At 39.5% G+C, this 15,612-nt stretch overlaps 1 protein-coding gene across 5 annotated transcripts in view; it reads left to right on the top strand.

The window, feature by feature from the left end:
- The window catches only part of Ptprr (protein tyrosine phosphatase receptor type R), a 227,848-nt gene that overhangs the window by 124,346 nt on the left and 87,890 nt on the right, over positions 1-15,612 (top strand). For 3 of the 5 annotated variants that reach the window (XM_075954367.1, XM_075954369.1, XM_075954368.1), the window contains 3 exons: positions 2,929-3,042; positions 4,004-4,159; positions 10,923-11,033. In XM_075954367.1, coding sequence (XP_075810482.1) covers positions 2,929-3,042; positions 4,004-4,159; positions 10,923-11,033 — 381 coding nt within the window. Of the gene's footprint in view, positions 1-2,928; positions 3,043-4,003; positions 4,160-10,643; positions 10,809-10,922; positions 11,034-15,612 lie in introns of those variants that run through there. The other 2 variants (XM_075954370.1, XM_075954371.1) reach the window with 2 other exon arrangements.

Genomic DNA, 15,612 nt, shown 5'->3' with positions numbered 1-15,612 from the left:
TCATGCCATAAAGAATCACTCTCTGAAAGAAGAGGGTCACATCTTATTAAGATAGAAGACACAAACCCCAAGTTCAGTGGAAACTGTAGTAACAGGGTGTAGTGAACACTCAAGGGGACAATGTTGTGGGATAATTCTTTGTACCCTGTAAAGATTTGTCACTCTCATTGATTTAATAAAACATTGATTGGCCAGTAGCCAGGCAGGAAGTCTAGGCAGGGCAACCAGACTAAGATAATTCTGTAAAGAGGAAAGGCAGAGAGTCGGTCACCAGCCAGATGCAGAGGAAGTAAGATGGGAATGCCTTACTGAGAAAAGGTACCAAGCCATGTGTCTAAACATAGACAAGAACTATGGGTGAATTTAAGTTGTAAGAGCTAATTAATATACCTGAGCTATCAGACCAAACAGTTTATGATTAATATAAGCCTGTATTTGTTTCTTTGGGAGTGAATGGCTGCAGGGCAGGGAGAGACAGACTTTTGTCTATAGAAAAATCCTTTTAAACTGTGGCTGTGTTCTTCAATCTCTCCCTTCAGCCTACCCAGGTACTGACAGTATCTTTACCCACACTGAGATCAAGATTGCACACCACTTTTAAGTTAAAGTGTTTCACTAATGGCTCTGTCTGGCCATCCAATCAGTTCTCCAAGAGTAGCTCTTCTCAGGGGTGAACACCCAGGACTCAGCTGAACCTGCAGTTTGCATAGACTTACAGCCAGAGAAAGCAGCAAAAACACTGAGATCCTTAGTTAATTCCCTGGCTAAAACCTGGCAATTTCTTTTCTGAGAATTCTGACTTAGTCCTTATGTGTAGTTTAATTTTATCCCCTCAAGATCCTTACGTTGGAGTTCTAACTCCCTAATACCACGGATATGAGTTTATTTAGAAGTAGGGTCATTGCGAGTATAATTTATTAAAGTCATACTAGCGTAGGGAGAGTTCCTTATTCGGTATGATCAGCCCTGATAGAAGGAGAAAACGGGACACCGCTACTTAAAGAGGGGAGAGTCACAGAACAACCATGTGATGCTTCAGGCAAAAGCTAGCACTGCAGGGCAAGCAATACCAAAATTTTTCCCCAAACAATGGAAACTAGAAGACAAGGAAGATTCTCCCGTAGAGACAAGTGAGGGAACAAGGCTCTGCTCATGCTTTGACCTAAAACTCTTATCTCTGCAACCCCAAGACAACATATTTCTGTTCTTTCACAATAGATACCATAAGCACAAATGCGTGAATATTTTAAAAGTGTTACTGATGGTGTTGATACAGCTTTTCAGACCATTTCTGATGAAATTCTCCTTTTGCCTTCCCCAGAAGTGAGCGGATGTGTGTTACCAGGAGGAATCTTTTAGAGCCTTTGCTCTGCTTCAAGCCTCCATTTGCTCTCCTCTGTAACAAGATAGAGGGCCCCCACCCCTATGCAGGCATTAAAATACCCTAAGGTAGAAATGCAGACCGGACAGTAGGTGAGCCTACCACTTTGACTGGGACCCATTACACCTGTTTATATTCCCAAACTGTTAATACCCCAGTTCCTGTCACATTGAGCACTTGACTGTTTCCAATCATTTAGCCTCACAAGGTTTGTGTGTAGGGGATATATTACTTCCTAGCAGGCCTGCAAATTCTCAAAGCAATGTCATTCCATCATTCCCTTTTTAAAGTCAGTTGAGAGAGTCCCCCCTTAAAGATTCCTTACCCTAGAGTAGATTATAGAAGCGAGGCAATCTCTTCAACAGATGGATGAGAAGAACCATCCAACACTTAGTTATACTAATCTACTCCTCTCAAAGCAATGAACTCAACAGTAATAGAATACAGGAAATGCATAAGATTCAGTTTCCCTTTCTTAGAAGTACTTATCTTGAATCACTATGAGGCAGGTTTTAAGATATCGCTCTCTCTCTCTCTCCCTATCTCTATTTCTCTCTCTCCCTATCTCTCTTTCTCTCTCTCCCTATGTCCCTCTCTCCCTATCTATCTCTATTTCTCTCTCTCCCTACCTATCTCTATCTATCTATCTATCTATCTATCTATCTATCTATCTATCTATCTATCTATCTCCCCCCCCCATGTGTGTGTGTGCATGTTACTTTTGTGTAGGTGCCTAGGAAGGCCAGAAAGAGGTGTGGGATCCCTTGGAGCTGGAGTTATAGGTGGTTGTGAGCTGCTGATACAAAGGCTGGGAACAGAAGCTGGGTCCTTTGGATAAGCCTGAAGTGTTTTCCTCTGCTGAACCAACTCTTTGAGCCTCATGGTCCAATTTCGAAAACACAGTAAATTCCTCCCTGGTTTAAGTACAGCAAAGCGCTGCTGTCTTAGGCTGTATTACTACTATCACAAGGTGGGCTTGTAACTCTGGAACGTTTTACTGTTTAGACTTGTTAGAAGTGTTTTCCCAAGCGATGAATGAGCACAGTCTACCTTAGATCACATCATTAGTATCACCGGCTTCTCCACCAGAGTAAATATGTACTGCGCCTTAATTTGTTTGCCTGGCACTGGCAGCAGATTGCTATATACAGAAACTGCCAGCTCAAGCCTTATGGAACTTACATAGCATTCTTCTTGGTGACTTCAGCTTAGAAACAGGCTTGGCCACAGACTTCATTCTTTCATCTAAAAGAAGAGCAAAGTAGATTAAGCCATATTGCAATGGAATTCATTTTAAAGTGACCATTTTACTTATGTTTTTAAATAACTAGGTGAATTGTATTATTGCACTATATGCCATGTTTTAACTAATACCATGTAAAATTTCACATAAAGTATGCCTATGATTTTATTTGTATCAATATTAGCACCCGAAATGTGAATTTACAAACACTCCCAAACTGTTGTAGCCAGTTACGAGTGACGAACTGGCTGTCCAAAATGCAATGTTCACTTGAGCTTGTATATTTTCTGTCTTTGTTTTCCAGACACTGCAAATGGATATAACCAAGCTGAACATAACCTTGCTTCGGATCTTCCGCCAAGGAGTAGCGGCAGCGTTGGGACTCTTACCCCAGCAAGTGCACATCAACCGTCTCATTGTAAGGAGCAAACTTTCACATTCTCAGAATTCAAACTGGCTTTTCATCATCAAAGTCTCCATGACTGATGAGTTACCATATTATCTATTTTTGTAGATATAGTTTTATAGAAGCATGCCATGTTTGTTTATTTATTTTGTTTTGGGTTTTTGTTTTGTTTTTGCTTTTTTGAGACAGGGTTTCTCTGTAGCTTTGGAGCCTGTCCTGAAACTCGCTCTGTAAACCAGAGCTGGCCTCAAACTCAGAGACCCGCCTCCCAAATGCTGGGATTGAAAACATGTGCCACCACTGACCAGTGCTCGGGTGTTTTTTTTTTTTTTTAAGTAAGATTTATTTATTCTGTATACTATATTCTGCCTGCATGTATGCCTCCCTGCCAGAAGAGGGTGGTAGATCTCATTACAGATAGTTGTGATTGCTGGAATTGAACTCCAGACCTCTGGAAGAGCAGCCAGTGCTCTTAATCACTGAACCATCTCTCCAGTCCAGGATTTATCTCACTCATTTGACTTTAAACTATGTCTTTAAGCATAAGTATTCAGGAAGCATCTGAAAAATATATGGTAAGTTAGTACACACCTGTAATTCTAGCACTAAGGAGGCTGAGGCAGGAGGATGCAGACATCAGGGTCAGCCTATGTTAGCCAATGTAACCATCAGGATATCTTCTGAAGTTAAGAATATAATAATTTAATTAATTAAAATTTGAGACCAACAATAAGTGATTATCTAGTGAAATATGAAATTTCACATTCTGAGTGCTAACTAACCAAAGTCAGGCCATTCGAAAATTTTGTATTTCACACTGGCTACAGAAATTCTGTGAGTGATTAGTCAGTTCACATTGTTCTCTGCCATGATTTAATTCTCGAAACCTGACTTCAGTGTTTGTAAGGAACAGGTGCACATTTCCCCCACTGTTTTCCGATTGTCTTTCACATACTCTAACGGTCTTCACCAGGAAAAGAAGCGCCAAGTTGAGTTGTTTGTATCTCCTGTGAACGGGAAACCAGGAGACCCGCAAGCCCTGCAGGCTGAAGAAGTTCTGCGTTCACTTAACGTCGATGTTTTGCAGCAGAATTTACGGCAGTTTGGAATTACAGACATCTCCCCTGAGGTATGGCATTGCACAGAGAAGTTCATTAAAAAAAAATCTACAGTTAGCAGGATTTGCTAATCCAACCCGTGAGGTGTTGAGACGAAAGCCCTTAGTTGCCTGTGGATTTGTTTCTTTGTTTGTTTTTTTCGAGCCTGTAGATTTTAAACCATCAATTTTCCTAAAGGTCAGAATCCAGTACACTTCACAGTTTCTGTGTTTTCTTTAAGCAAATTTACCTTTCATGGTAATGTTTCGTTATCTGACGCTGATTCTTGAAATCTGTGACCTTGTAATTATTTATTTTAATCAGCGGTAAACTGTCTACAAGAAAGATCAGTTAGATGGGTTTGTCATTTGTTCACCTGTGAAACTGATTTGCAAAACAAAACAAAATCTCCACTCTGGACTTTCTTCCTCAACAGGTGAACCCTTCATCATCATGTTTATTGGCAAAAAAAGTCACAAAATACACATCCCCCCCCACACACACCATGATTTGAGATTATGTGAAATATGTTTATATGCTTTTCCCTATGTGTAAAAACTCTGAATATTTTCTTCATGGTATTTCCTAAATTTGACACTTAAAAATGGTTTCCCTGCCATCTCTTCTATTTTCCCTCAGGAGTGAATAACTCCTCTATCTCTCCTATCAAAATCAAATTCATCAGAATGACCAGCATTCTAAGTAGACGCAAATTCAGTTCACAAATTCACAGAATTTGGCTTTGAGGGAAAACAGTACACACAGAAAGTGGGGTGCAGAGAAATTAAGCAACTGTCTCAAAGTAATTCAAGAGTACAGTATAAACCAACACACATCGTGTTAGGTCCTGGGTTCAAACCCCGGTACAGAAAGAAAGAGAAAGAAAAAGAAGAAGGGGGAAAGAGGGAGGGAGGGAGGGAGGGAGGGAGGGAGGGAGGAAGGAAGGAAGGAAGGAAGGAAGGAAGGAAGGAAGGAAGGAAGGAAGGAAGGAAGGAGACACACGGGGGCAGACAAAGAGAGAATATGAACATCCAGACGAGGCATGGAAGTACCCCTGAGATGCCAGATACCAGCACTTGGAAAGGCAAAAGCAGGAGAATCGTGAGTTCAAAGTCAGATTGACCTACACAGAGAGTCCCTGACCAGCCTGAGCTACAGAGTGAAACACTCTAAAGAAATCAAAATCAATCCCTATCCTATGCTGATTTTATTCCTCTTTCCAGTAAGCCCCACCGCCTTTCATTGCAGCTGATACATAGGTACTACAATAAAAACCTTAGTACTCAACCATTCGAGTGTTGTTTGGACAATTTGGCTCTGTGAGAATTGTTGCTTTTGGTAGTGTCAACTGCCCAAAGCCTCAGTTTCTCCATATTCCGAATAGATTCAGTCCTTATCTGATGGGCTGGACATAGGGATTAAATTTTTTAAGCACGTGTGAAAATCCTCAGATTTTGTTTGTACCAAACAAAAGTGATTTGAATACAGATGACATAATATTGAGAATATGCCATCCTTTGGTGTGCACAGGAGATTGGATCCAGGACACCAACGTATACCAAAATCTTTGGATGCTCAATTTCCTAAGTAAAGTTATATTTGCATGTACCTTATAAACATGCTTCCACATGCATCAAATCTTAACCAAATTACTTATAATACATAATATAATGTAACTGAAATGTATAGGCTGCTTAAGTGATTATCTAAGGAAGAGTGGCAAGAAAGTGTATGGGTGAGCTGAAGATGAATTTTCTTTACTAATATTATCTGTTCACAGTTTGCTGAATTTGCAGGTGAAGAAACCATAGATAGGAGAACAAACCTTATGTCATTACTGAACCAAGACAGCCACCCTTTTACTCACACCCCTTCCCATTGCTTTGGGGTTTGTTTCCCCTCTCCCTCCTGCACAAAAATTGCCTCCTTTTTTGCCACCAGAGTAATCTTCTCTTTTGTAAACATGGCTTGCTCTCCAAATTTTGTGATTCTTTGGTTTCAAAATACAATAGCATGCAGTCCATCTAAGTAAGGTGCATGGTCCTCCGTGTGCCGGGCTTCATAACTACTGAGTGGGTCCGTAGATTATGTTAGAGCAAGTCTAATTTTCTTAGCTATCATGACCTCCAACCCCATTCCTCCACGATTGCAACCTGGTCTTTCTGCACACCTTTCGGAATCATCAGCCTGTTTAACGGCACAGCCTTCCATCGTTCCTTCAAGAGCATGGGTGCTTGTTACATCATGTCCCCATGGAGCCTAGAGCAGAAACCCCTCCTGCTCTGTGGGTCTTCTGTGTGTCTGTCCTGTAGGTTTCTCCATGGGACAGGCTGTGTCATTTTGTCACTGTTTTAATTTTATTCTCCAGTGCAGTGGCCAGAATCTGAAAAGCTGCATAAACAAGTAGCCCAAAGTTTGGACGACAAATAAACAAGTCAAGAAATATGGAGCTTGATTCTTACATTAATTGAATTGTGTTCACAGAGAGCAAATAGATACAACCCGGTGACTTTAGAATAGAAAGATCACAGCCAGAGTGTGAAGGCCACTCTTCAAACAGAACTCATTAAAATGTGTTCTTTAATTTAAAAAGTAGGAAGTTCACAACATCACTTTCATATGGCAATGAGATAAACATTAAAATGAGCACGTGATAAGAATATATTTTTAAAAAATCGAGTACTTGGGGGGTCTCCTGACATGTAACTACAGTGAAGGAGCAGCCTACCAGGACCACCAATCAGAAAGCTGTTGGGCAAAACCTGCCTTGAACTTAAATAGCAAGTGTATTTAGTGACCAAAATATGATGTTTTCTCATAAATTTGTTCAAATAAAAAAAAAATCTAAGAATTGTATAAGATGTGAAATACTCAGTATAAGAGCCCATTGAGTGTTTGAATTGGCTGGAAGGGGCTTTCGTCAAGGCGTGATGGCCTGTTTGAACCTTTTGCTCAGTGGCTCTAAAAGGCACAGCCCTGAAATGGAACATAACCAGGAGAAAGCCAAGGAAGACAGTGTCTGCAGTGCACAGGTCCCCAGGGCTTGTTTCACGTTCCGCAGGAGGGGCGTTGCAGGGCAGAAATGATGAGGAAGAGAGCTGTGAGCCTACCAGGGCTCTTCTCTAGGTTTCCCGTGTCTTTATTCTTCTCCCACAGCTAAGGCTTTACAACAGTTTGTGTCTCAACCCTGCCTTACCTAGCAATCCTGAAAATGTATCTTATTACGGCAGTATAGCCATTCACAGAAGGGGAAAGAATACAGTAAATCCATTTGCAGTATTTCACACCGATGTTTCAAAACATCTATTCCTAAACTTATGATAATTACCTTCATGGAACAATGTGTTTTTGCTACCCTTTCTTTATGTTCCTGTTTTTTTTTTCATTGGAAATGACTCAGAAACCAAAGAAAAATACCAACTAGAGAACTAACTTCGTTAATCATCTGTTTCCAATCTGAGTTTCTTGAGGGAAAGAGTTCTTTTCTTTCTTTGCTGAAGTAAAGGGTCTTAAGACAGGGTGTCACTCTGTAGCTAGCTGTCCAGGATCTTAAGATCTCCTAGGTCTCTTGATAATCCTCCTGCCTCAGGCTTCCCAGTGCTGGGGCTACAGACGGGAGCCATCACATCATATACAACATATATTTACATATATGTTCTAAGTATGTGGTACCTAGAACACTGTAAGCACATACTGTTTTATTATAAGAAACTTGTAAAGATAAAAAATACTTCCTCTTTCACCATAAGTTCCAGAGAAATAAAATTATATTCACCTTTTTAGTTTTTATCTCATTTACAATTTTCCAGAAATTGTTAGCTATTTATTAAAGCATTAAGTTCCACATTATTTAGGTTTTTATTTTTCTTTATTTGCAAATTACTCCAGTTCCTCACAACTGTATTTCAAAAGAGGAAGTTGCCTTCCTTAAATAACAGGCTGAAGAACTGATGGAATATTTACAAAGAGAAAAATCATATTGTGTAAAATAGGAACCACAGTTTGTGAGTTGGGTGGTCATTCCTTCAAACTCGGAACATTAGCCAACAGGCAAGCATAAAGAGTTCCAGACTTGGCACACCATTCTGAAGGCATGAAGCATCGGCCTTGGAATACTGGATCAGGTGCAGATCAAGTGCTTGCATTGTGCCAGATACACTTGACATCTAGTGGTAATCCAACCAAACCAGACCATTGTGAGGTGCATCTCCTCGATCTGCCCTCATCAAATGAGTTAGACCGTTTAGAACATTTCCATTTCATCCTTTAGGCTTCATCTCCCCCAACAAGCTGTGCCTCCTGTCATCCCTGCCTGTGGACCATCTTCCCTGATATGAGGAACTGGAAAGAAAATGGAAAAGGCGAAGAGAAACAAAGAGCGAAAGAAGTTGGGGGAGGTGTAGCGGAGGGCAGAACCAACTACATGATATCGAGTTACAGAGCAGCTAAGGAGATCATCATCATAGATAAAGGAAATGTCTCCATTTTTTAAACAATAAAACCCAGCAGCTAATTTCACTGCCCCTAAAGGGCAGGGCAACACAGCTACGACATCAGTCATAAAGATGTTGGGATGGCATTAGCTTGGCCCGGCCTGGGAGTCTGTGAATTATTGAACCCATAGCCCTGACAAAATCTAAGGGCCATTGGGTTCACCCTATGCAAAGGCTAGATGGGAGGTTACTGGGAATTGCAATCTTTTGATGTGTGGGCTCTCGACTATAAACTTTTCCTTTATTACCAGCCCTTATCGGGCTGTTTAGATCTCCGTACAGATATAGCAGCACTCAGCAGGGACAGCGTGACTCAGAAGAAAATCTATTTACCAAGAATGTGCAGTGACTAAGTTCCAGTTCAAAACAAGAGTCTTATTTTATTTTCTTAGCCAAGGGTGGGGTATAGGAGGGGGCAGGATAATTCTTCCATTATCAGTGCTTCACTTTTAAAAAGAAAAGAATCAAAACAGATCTGTCTTCCACAGAAAGGAACATGTTTGTGCTTTGAGAACTGTAGAGCCTCCGGGAGGAAAATGGACCCAACCACATTTGGAGCACAGCACTTGCTGCACCCTTCCCACCCTTTCTTCAAATTCCACATGAGTTGAAACCCAAATCCTTTGTACTTAAATTTGACAAATGCATGCTGCCTCAGTGAAGACTTAACTAGTTTGCCTTTATAGCAAACAATGGATGCCATTTAGTTGCCTGAGAAAAACTTCAATTCTATTCTTGATTCCGACAATAGTTTTCTTTTCTATTAGCTTCTAGCTGTGTTTAAAAAAAAAAAAAGCCTAGCTGGGACACAGTATTTCCAGCAGAGTCCTGAGTTACTAATCATCTCACTGAACCAAGTATTAACAGAATTTTTACTAATATATATATATATATGTATATATATATATTAGTGTATATATATATACATATATATATATTCCCTTACCTATCCATCTGACTAGGAAAAGTGAAAGGTTGTACCTAAATAAGTTTCTTCCCAAGTGGTTTGCATCATGTAATTGAATTCAAAGTTTTCTTGCTCATCTTTCTACGAAAATTTGATTGTGTGCAGCGATTAAAATTTCCATAAAGTGGTTTTTAAGGCAAATATTTTTAATCTAATTTGAAAGGGCTAAATGTGCTTTTTTTAACCTTAAAAATAACTAGAAATTATCTCAAAATTTAGGCACCTAGAATATAGGTTTAATTTGGGACGTTCTTCGTCTTTGGAGTTGATACTCAAGGATAGGCATGTGCCTTGCCTGAGGATTGTAAAACGGTCTTAAAAGTGAATGGGAGTATTTTGCTTGATAGAGGTTTAATTTTTTTCCTACTCAGATACCACCTAAGTTTTTTCAAGGCTTCTTTACATATAATTTTACAATATCACTGACTTACAGAACATTTTCATATTTAGGTATGGTGTTCTATGCCTGTGATCCCAGAACCTAGGCAGTTGAGGCAAGATGATTGCCTTGAGTTCGAGGCCATCCTGAGCTACAAAAAGAGAGCATTTCTAAGGCAGAAAAGAAAAATTCAGAGCATCCACCAATGTACTGTCCTGTTTTGAAGAATGGGTAAATGAGCCAAGAGACAGTCACGTCTAATTTATATTTCTTCTCTATCCCCACTACCAAAGCAAGGAGCAAAAGCAAGAAAAATGAAAATAATTCTATTTATTTATCATTCATTACTAAATAATTCTGACCTTGTGGGTGTTCTCTGTTCCTTTAAATCAAACATAATATCCAGGCAATTTCAATGTGGGATGCTCCCTGAGTCAGGTTTTGACAAAGTTAAGTTCCATTTAAGGAGGAAAATGATACGATTAAAGAAAGAAGCAAACAAAACAGAAATGGTCCCAAGATCGTGGCTTGTTTATTAAACCATCACGAGCTTTTTGCTTGCACCTGTTTCACTTTTGTTTGAACGAGCGGAGCTGTAAGGCAGTGTGGACGTGGGAGGGGACTTGGAGTACAGAGAGCTTCAGAAACAGTGTCTCGGCACAGAAAAGCACAAAGCCGGCTCACCTGTGAACCAGGTAGTTTCCAAGAGAGGCAGTGCGGAACGTGGAGGGAGGCGAGCACCCAGAAGTCTGTTCCCTATGCCCATCCCCTCCCTTACAGGATCTTCTGATACAGAGGATGTCTGTCCGATGCCTGAGCAGCTGTGGCAGATGGGGGTAGAGGTGTGTTTACTACACTGAATGGAATCGAGCTAAGAATATGTTGACAGTCTGATAAGAGCGCCAGTTCCCTCAAGCTCTCCTTTAACACCGGGCTTTCTGTTTTGCTTTTTAAAGAAAAATGTTTTGCAAGGGCAGCACGAAGCGGACAAAATCTGGAGCAAAGAAGGATTTTACGCTGTTGTCATTTTTCTCAGCATCTTTGTTATTATAGTAACCTGTCTGATGGTAAGTTTGCTTCTCTGTATGTCTTCTCCTTTACGGATCCCACTGCTTAATAATCGTAGATATTTTGCCTCTCGAATGAATGTTGAAAAGACGAAAGGCAGAAGCCAGCCTATAATCCTGTTAGCATGGGACTGTTGTGTGGCAGGGGACGATAGATTACTAATACCGTGTATGGAAGTGTGGACGCTGACCTCTATAGTGAAACTTGACTGCATTCAAGTGCTCAGAATCTAGAGCAGCCCCGTGTGAAGAGTTAGAAGGTGATTTACTGAGGTCACTGTAACCCTTAACGTCACTGAGGTCTCATGTGCACACTTTGGGCTGGCTTTATTTCTCCTCGTATGTCAGTTTTATGGAGGATAGAAAAAAATTTGAAGAAGTATGTCTTTGGGGCAAAGCTTTCTCCCAAGGGAAGCATTGACTTCCTTATTTTAAATGGCCTTGAAGGTATTCTAAGAAACAGCAGGCATTAATGGAAGTGATTATAGCCTTGAAGGTAACCTACTCACTGTTACCTCATTTCCAGTTGAATGAATAATATATAAGAATGAAAATATGCCCTGCAATTGTTCTACAGGTCACGCTACGTAAACGACAAAGCATAATCCCGATTTTAAAAAGTAAAACCCCAAATAAACCCAACCCACTAAATTAGACCAGGTTTTGGTATTGAATTTGGTATGGAATGAGTTAATGGTTATCTTGAAAATTGAATGTGGTGGAGTTTTTTTTTATTTGAAATTTTGTGACATAGCATAGTGTTTGAAGTTTACAAATGGGTTTAATATCTTTTCCTATGTGTTATGTTCCTTTTATTTTGCATATTCTGAGAAATACTTCCTCTTTTGCTTTGCACATCCCCTCCAAAGACATAATGCTAATGACTCTAGCTACAGTCAACAGTGTTGCCAAGCGCTGTTTTATTCATTTGTACTCTTGCTTCTGGAAACAGATTTATGTCAGAAAGATTGAGACTCAGTCTAAAAGGAAAGAGAGGAGCAGTGGATCTGAACTCGAGGGATACAAATAAGGTCATAGAGTGAAAACAGGCATATTTCTAAGATCTCAAAATACAGAAATAGCAGGAACACCCTAAAACTCCCGCCGTAAGTGATTCAAATGATGTCCTTTGGGATCAGAAATTGAATTCCAGAAATTGATCCAATAATCAAAGCAATAATTTAAGAAGTAAATTTAAAAGCGATTTCATATCTTAAGTGGTGGATATTAAGGAAAAGAATTTTGATAAAAAAGATTGAAAGTTTTACAGAAACCATAGGAGAAACTTCTGACTGGTTTAAAGGGTGTAGTTCCTTCTCATGGATATATAATATGTATGATTCTTTTTGCCTCATCACAGGGAATCTCCAACTCTGTTCTCTATCTTGTCAGTCACAATTAGAGTTACTCTGTTTCACAGATTCAAGAGAATGAAGGAGTGGGCTGAGCTCAGTAGAACACTTGCTGGAAGATTACCAGCCCCTGTGTTCAATCCCCCTCACTCTAGTGAGGAAACAGAGGAATTGAGAAGAAGTGAGGAAGAGTGGACAGTGATAAACCCTGAAGGTTTCCTGATGATTTGTGAGTAGGATTCAGGATAAAGACAAGAGTGAGGGGAGTCCTGGGGGAAGACAGGCCATAGGCAGGGAAGTAAAGAGCAGCAGAAGAACAGAGCTTATGTTGACATATAAGATATGTTTCAGATTCCGTGACTATGACAAAGGGATGTGCAGATAACCCACATGACTGGATACAACCATGCACTGGTCTCGAACTAAAGGACCTATTATGACTATACCCTTAACTTCTTGGGTCCAAGGCCAACTCTTCCTTTCCAAATATTGGCAAAACGTCAATGTCTCAAACTGAATAAGCCTGTTCCAATGTTACTAGAACAAATCAAGAAAGGAATGTTTCAAAAGTATGGATGACAGCTGTTGGGTTTGTTGCAGGTTCATCCACTCATTCAGGCAACGTATCCATAGGCAACATATTCATGCAGAGGGTCTACTGTGGGGAAGGAGAGGATAAGACACATAAAGTCACTGTTCGCTGAAGTTTTTATTATGGAAAGAAATACAAAGTTTAACGTGTTTTAAAATATCAAATAATACACATACTACATGATTTTATTTGTATGACATCCTGAGAAACACAAAACCATGAAGATATTGAAAGGATCCCTGAATGTCAAGACATGGCAGATGAAGATGTTGTATGGAGGACATAGATTTTATGGCAATGAACTTCTGTGTTGTGATGATTGCATGGCATTATGAATTCATCAAATGTGTAAAATGCATACCACTAAGAGTGACCTCATCTATACTGTGCCTATAGTAATAATAAATCAATACTAGTTCATCCATTATTACAAATATAAAAAAATAAAATAAATAAATAAATAAAAATAAAAAATGTTTTAGTGAGGCATTGTGGCACATGCTTTTAATCTCAGAACTCAGGAGACATAGGCAAGTGGATTTTTATGTATTCTAGGATAGCCTGTTCTACAAAGGGAGTTCTAGGATATTTTTTAATTAAAATTTAGAAATAAATATAACACTCGGGAGGCAGAGGCAGGCAAATCTCTGGGAGTTCAAGACCAGCCTGGTCTATAAGAGCTATTGCCAGGACAGGCTCCAAAGCTACAGAGAAACCCTGTCTCGAAAAACTAAAAACTAAAAACTAAATAAATAAATATAACAAATGTACTACACCAACTCAAGATATTTATAAAACAGATATATATAGGAACTCTGTACTTTCTACCCTACTTTTCCATAAACATAAAAAACCTTATCAATTTATCAATTCTTTGTTAAATATTAAATTGTATAAAGGACCACAAAGAAGAAAGCACAGTAATGACTGATGAGGCAGAACAGTCAGACATTTGGGAGATACAAAAATGGGTGTGAACATGTCCAGAAGAGAGGACAGCACCAGAACGGTCCTGGGGTGTCTACACTGTCATATTTAAGGGGAAAATAGAAAGAGCATTCATGAAGATTGTGGGAGTGTATTTAAAAGATTGGTCTCTGCTTAGGAAAGTAGTTGGGGTAGAAGGGAGTGTGAAGGACAGGTAGACCCTTTCAGGGTTTTTATGACAATGATGATGATGATGATGGTGGTGGTGGTGATGATAATGATGATGATGATGATGATGATGATGAGCTGGAATGGGGAGGATGGAGATGATTATGATGAGCTGGGATAGGGAGAATGGAGATGAGGATAGTAAGCTGAGATGGTGAGGATGGAGATGATGGTGAGCTGGGATAGGGAGGATGGGGGTGAGGATGGTGAGTTGGAACAGCGAGGATGGAGATGATGGTGAGCTGGGATAGGGAGGATGGAGGTGAGGATGGTGAACTGGAATGGGGAGGGTAGAGATGAGGAGGCGTAGAAGATGAAGAACCATGTGTTGGTCAAAGGAACAGGACTGGCGGGGTCCTGATGAGCAGGAGGAAGGAGAATACTAAGAAATCCCCATGTCACTTGGCTTTTTTACTAAGTAGTGGTGTTCCCTCCCTAGGAGAGAGACAAGTTAAGGGATGGGGAACAAAGACAGCTAAAAAGAACACTTGACTTGTATGCACGTAATTATAAGATAAGAGAAATGACAGAAATGATTGATTGATGATTGATTGATTGATTTCAAACACTATATTAAATTTTGTTGTGAAAGGGTCACTTATAAGGAACAGAGGAACCAACAATGGTTAGGAAGGGATTGATTATTCATGGAAAAATAATAATCTTTAATATGATTAAGGTGAAACGAAATTATCTGATATGATTCGCCACAGTTCTCATTTAGAGACGTGTCAAATATGATTCTCTAAAATCAACTCATCTTCCCAAGTTCAAATGCTTCTGATAAATTATCTTAAATTAATTTTTTGCCAGACTCTCTTAGAAATAACTACATAATATACATTTTGTCTTGAAATGTACTGAAAAAACTTTTGGACTCTCAAATGCACAGTTCAACCCTTTCCTACACTTTTGATGAATCCATGGCAAAGGAAAAGCTATAATTAAGATTTTTTCTTAAGCCATTAATTATATTTATGAAGCGTCAAGTGCTGTTATTTGAGTCCAGCCTCCTTACGGAGCATTGCAATGAGAACTGAATGGTTTTTATTATGACATTGTATAGGGAAATTGCTGTAATGGAAGGCTACATGTGCTCTAAAACAATAACATAGAACTTGCCAAATTTCTGAAATGTGCCATATTGTTTACTTTCCTTAAACTACAAAGAAAGAAGTATATATTTATGTCTATAAAATTAGACAAGCATGACATTTTCAAATGTATGACTTATTTAGCTCTTCTCAAATGCGAATGCCGAGTGGGTGGGATGGTGGCAAATAGGCAAATAGAATTTTCCGAGAAAAAAAAAGAATGTGTGGGCAACCTTGACTCCATTCAGTCTGTTTTTGATGGAGGAAATTTATTACTGAGAAGAATTCGTTCTTAAACTTGAGCACATAATAGAAAGAACACCACTTAGCATCTAAATTAGACCTTCTGATATACTTACAGGCTTATTAAAAAGAATAAGCGTATT

Source organism: Microtus pennsylvanicus, chromosome 20, assembly GCF_037038515.1.
Source record: "Microtus pennsylvanicus isolate mMicPen1 chromosome 20, mMicPen1.hap1, whole genome shotgun sequence".
Taxonomy (NCBI): Eukaryota; Metazoa; Chordata; class Mammalia; order Rodentia; family Cricetidae; genus Microtus; species Microtus pennsylvanicus.
This window is presented reverse-complemented; position numbering and strand designations above follow the sequence as displayed.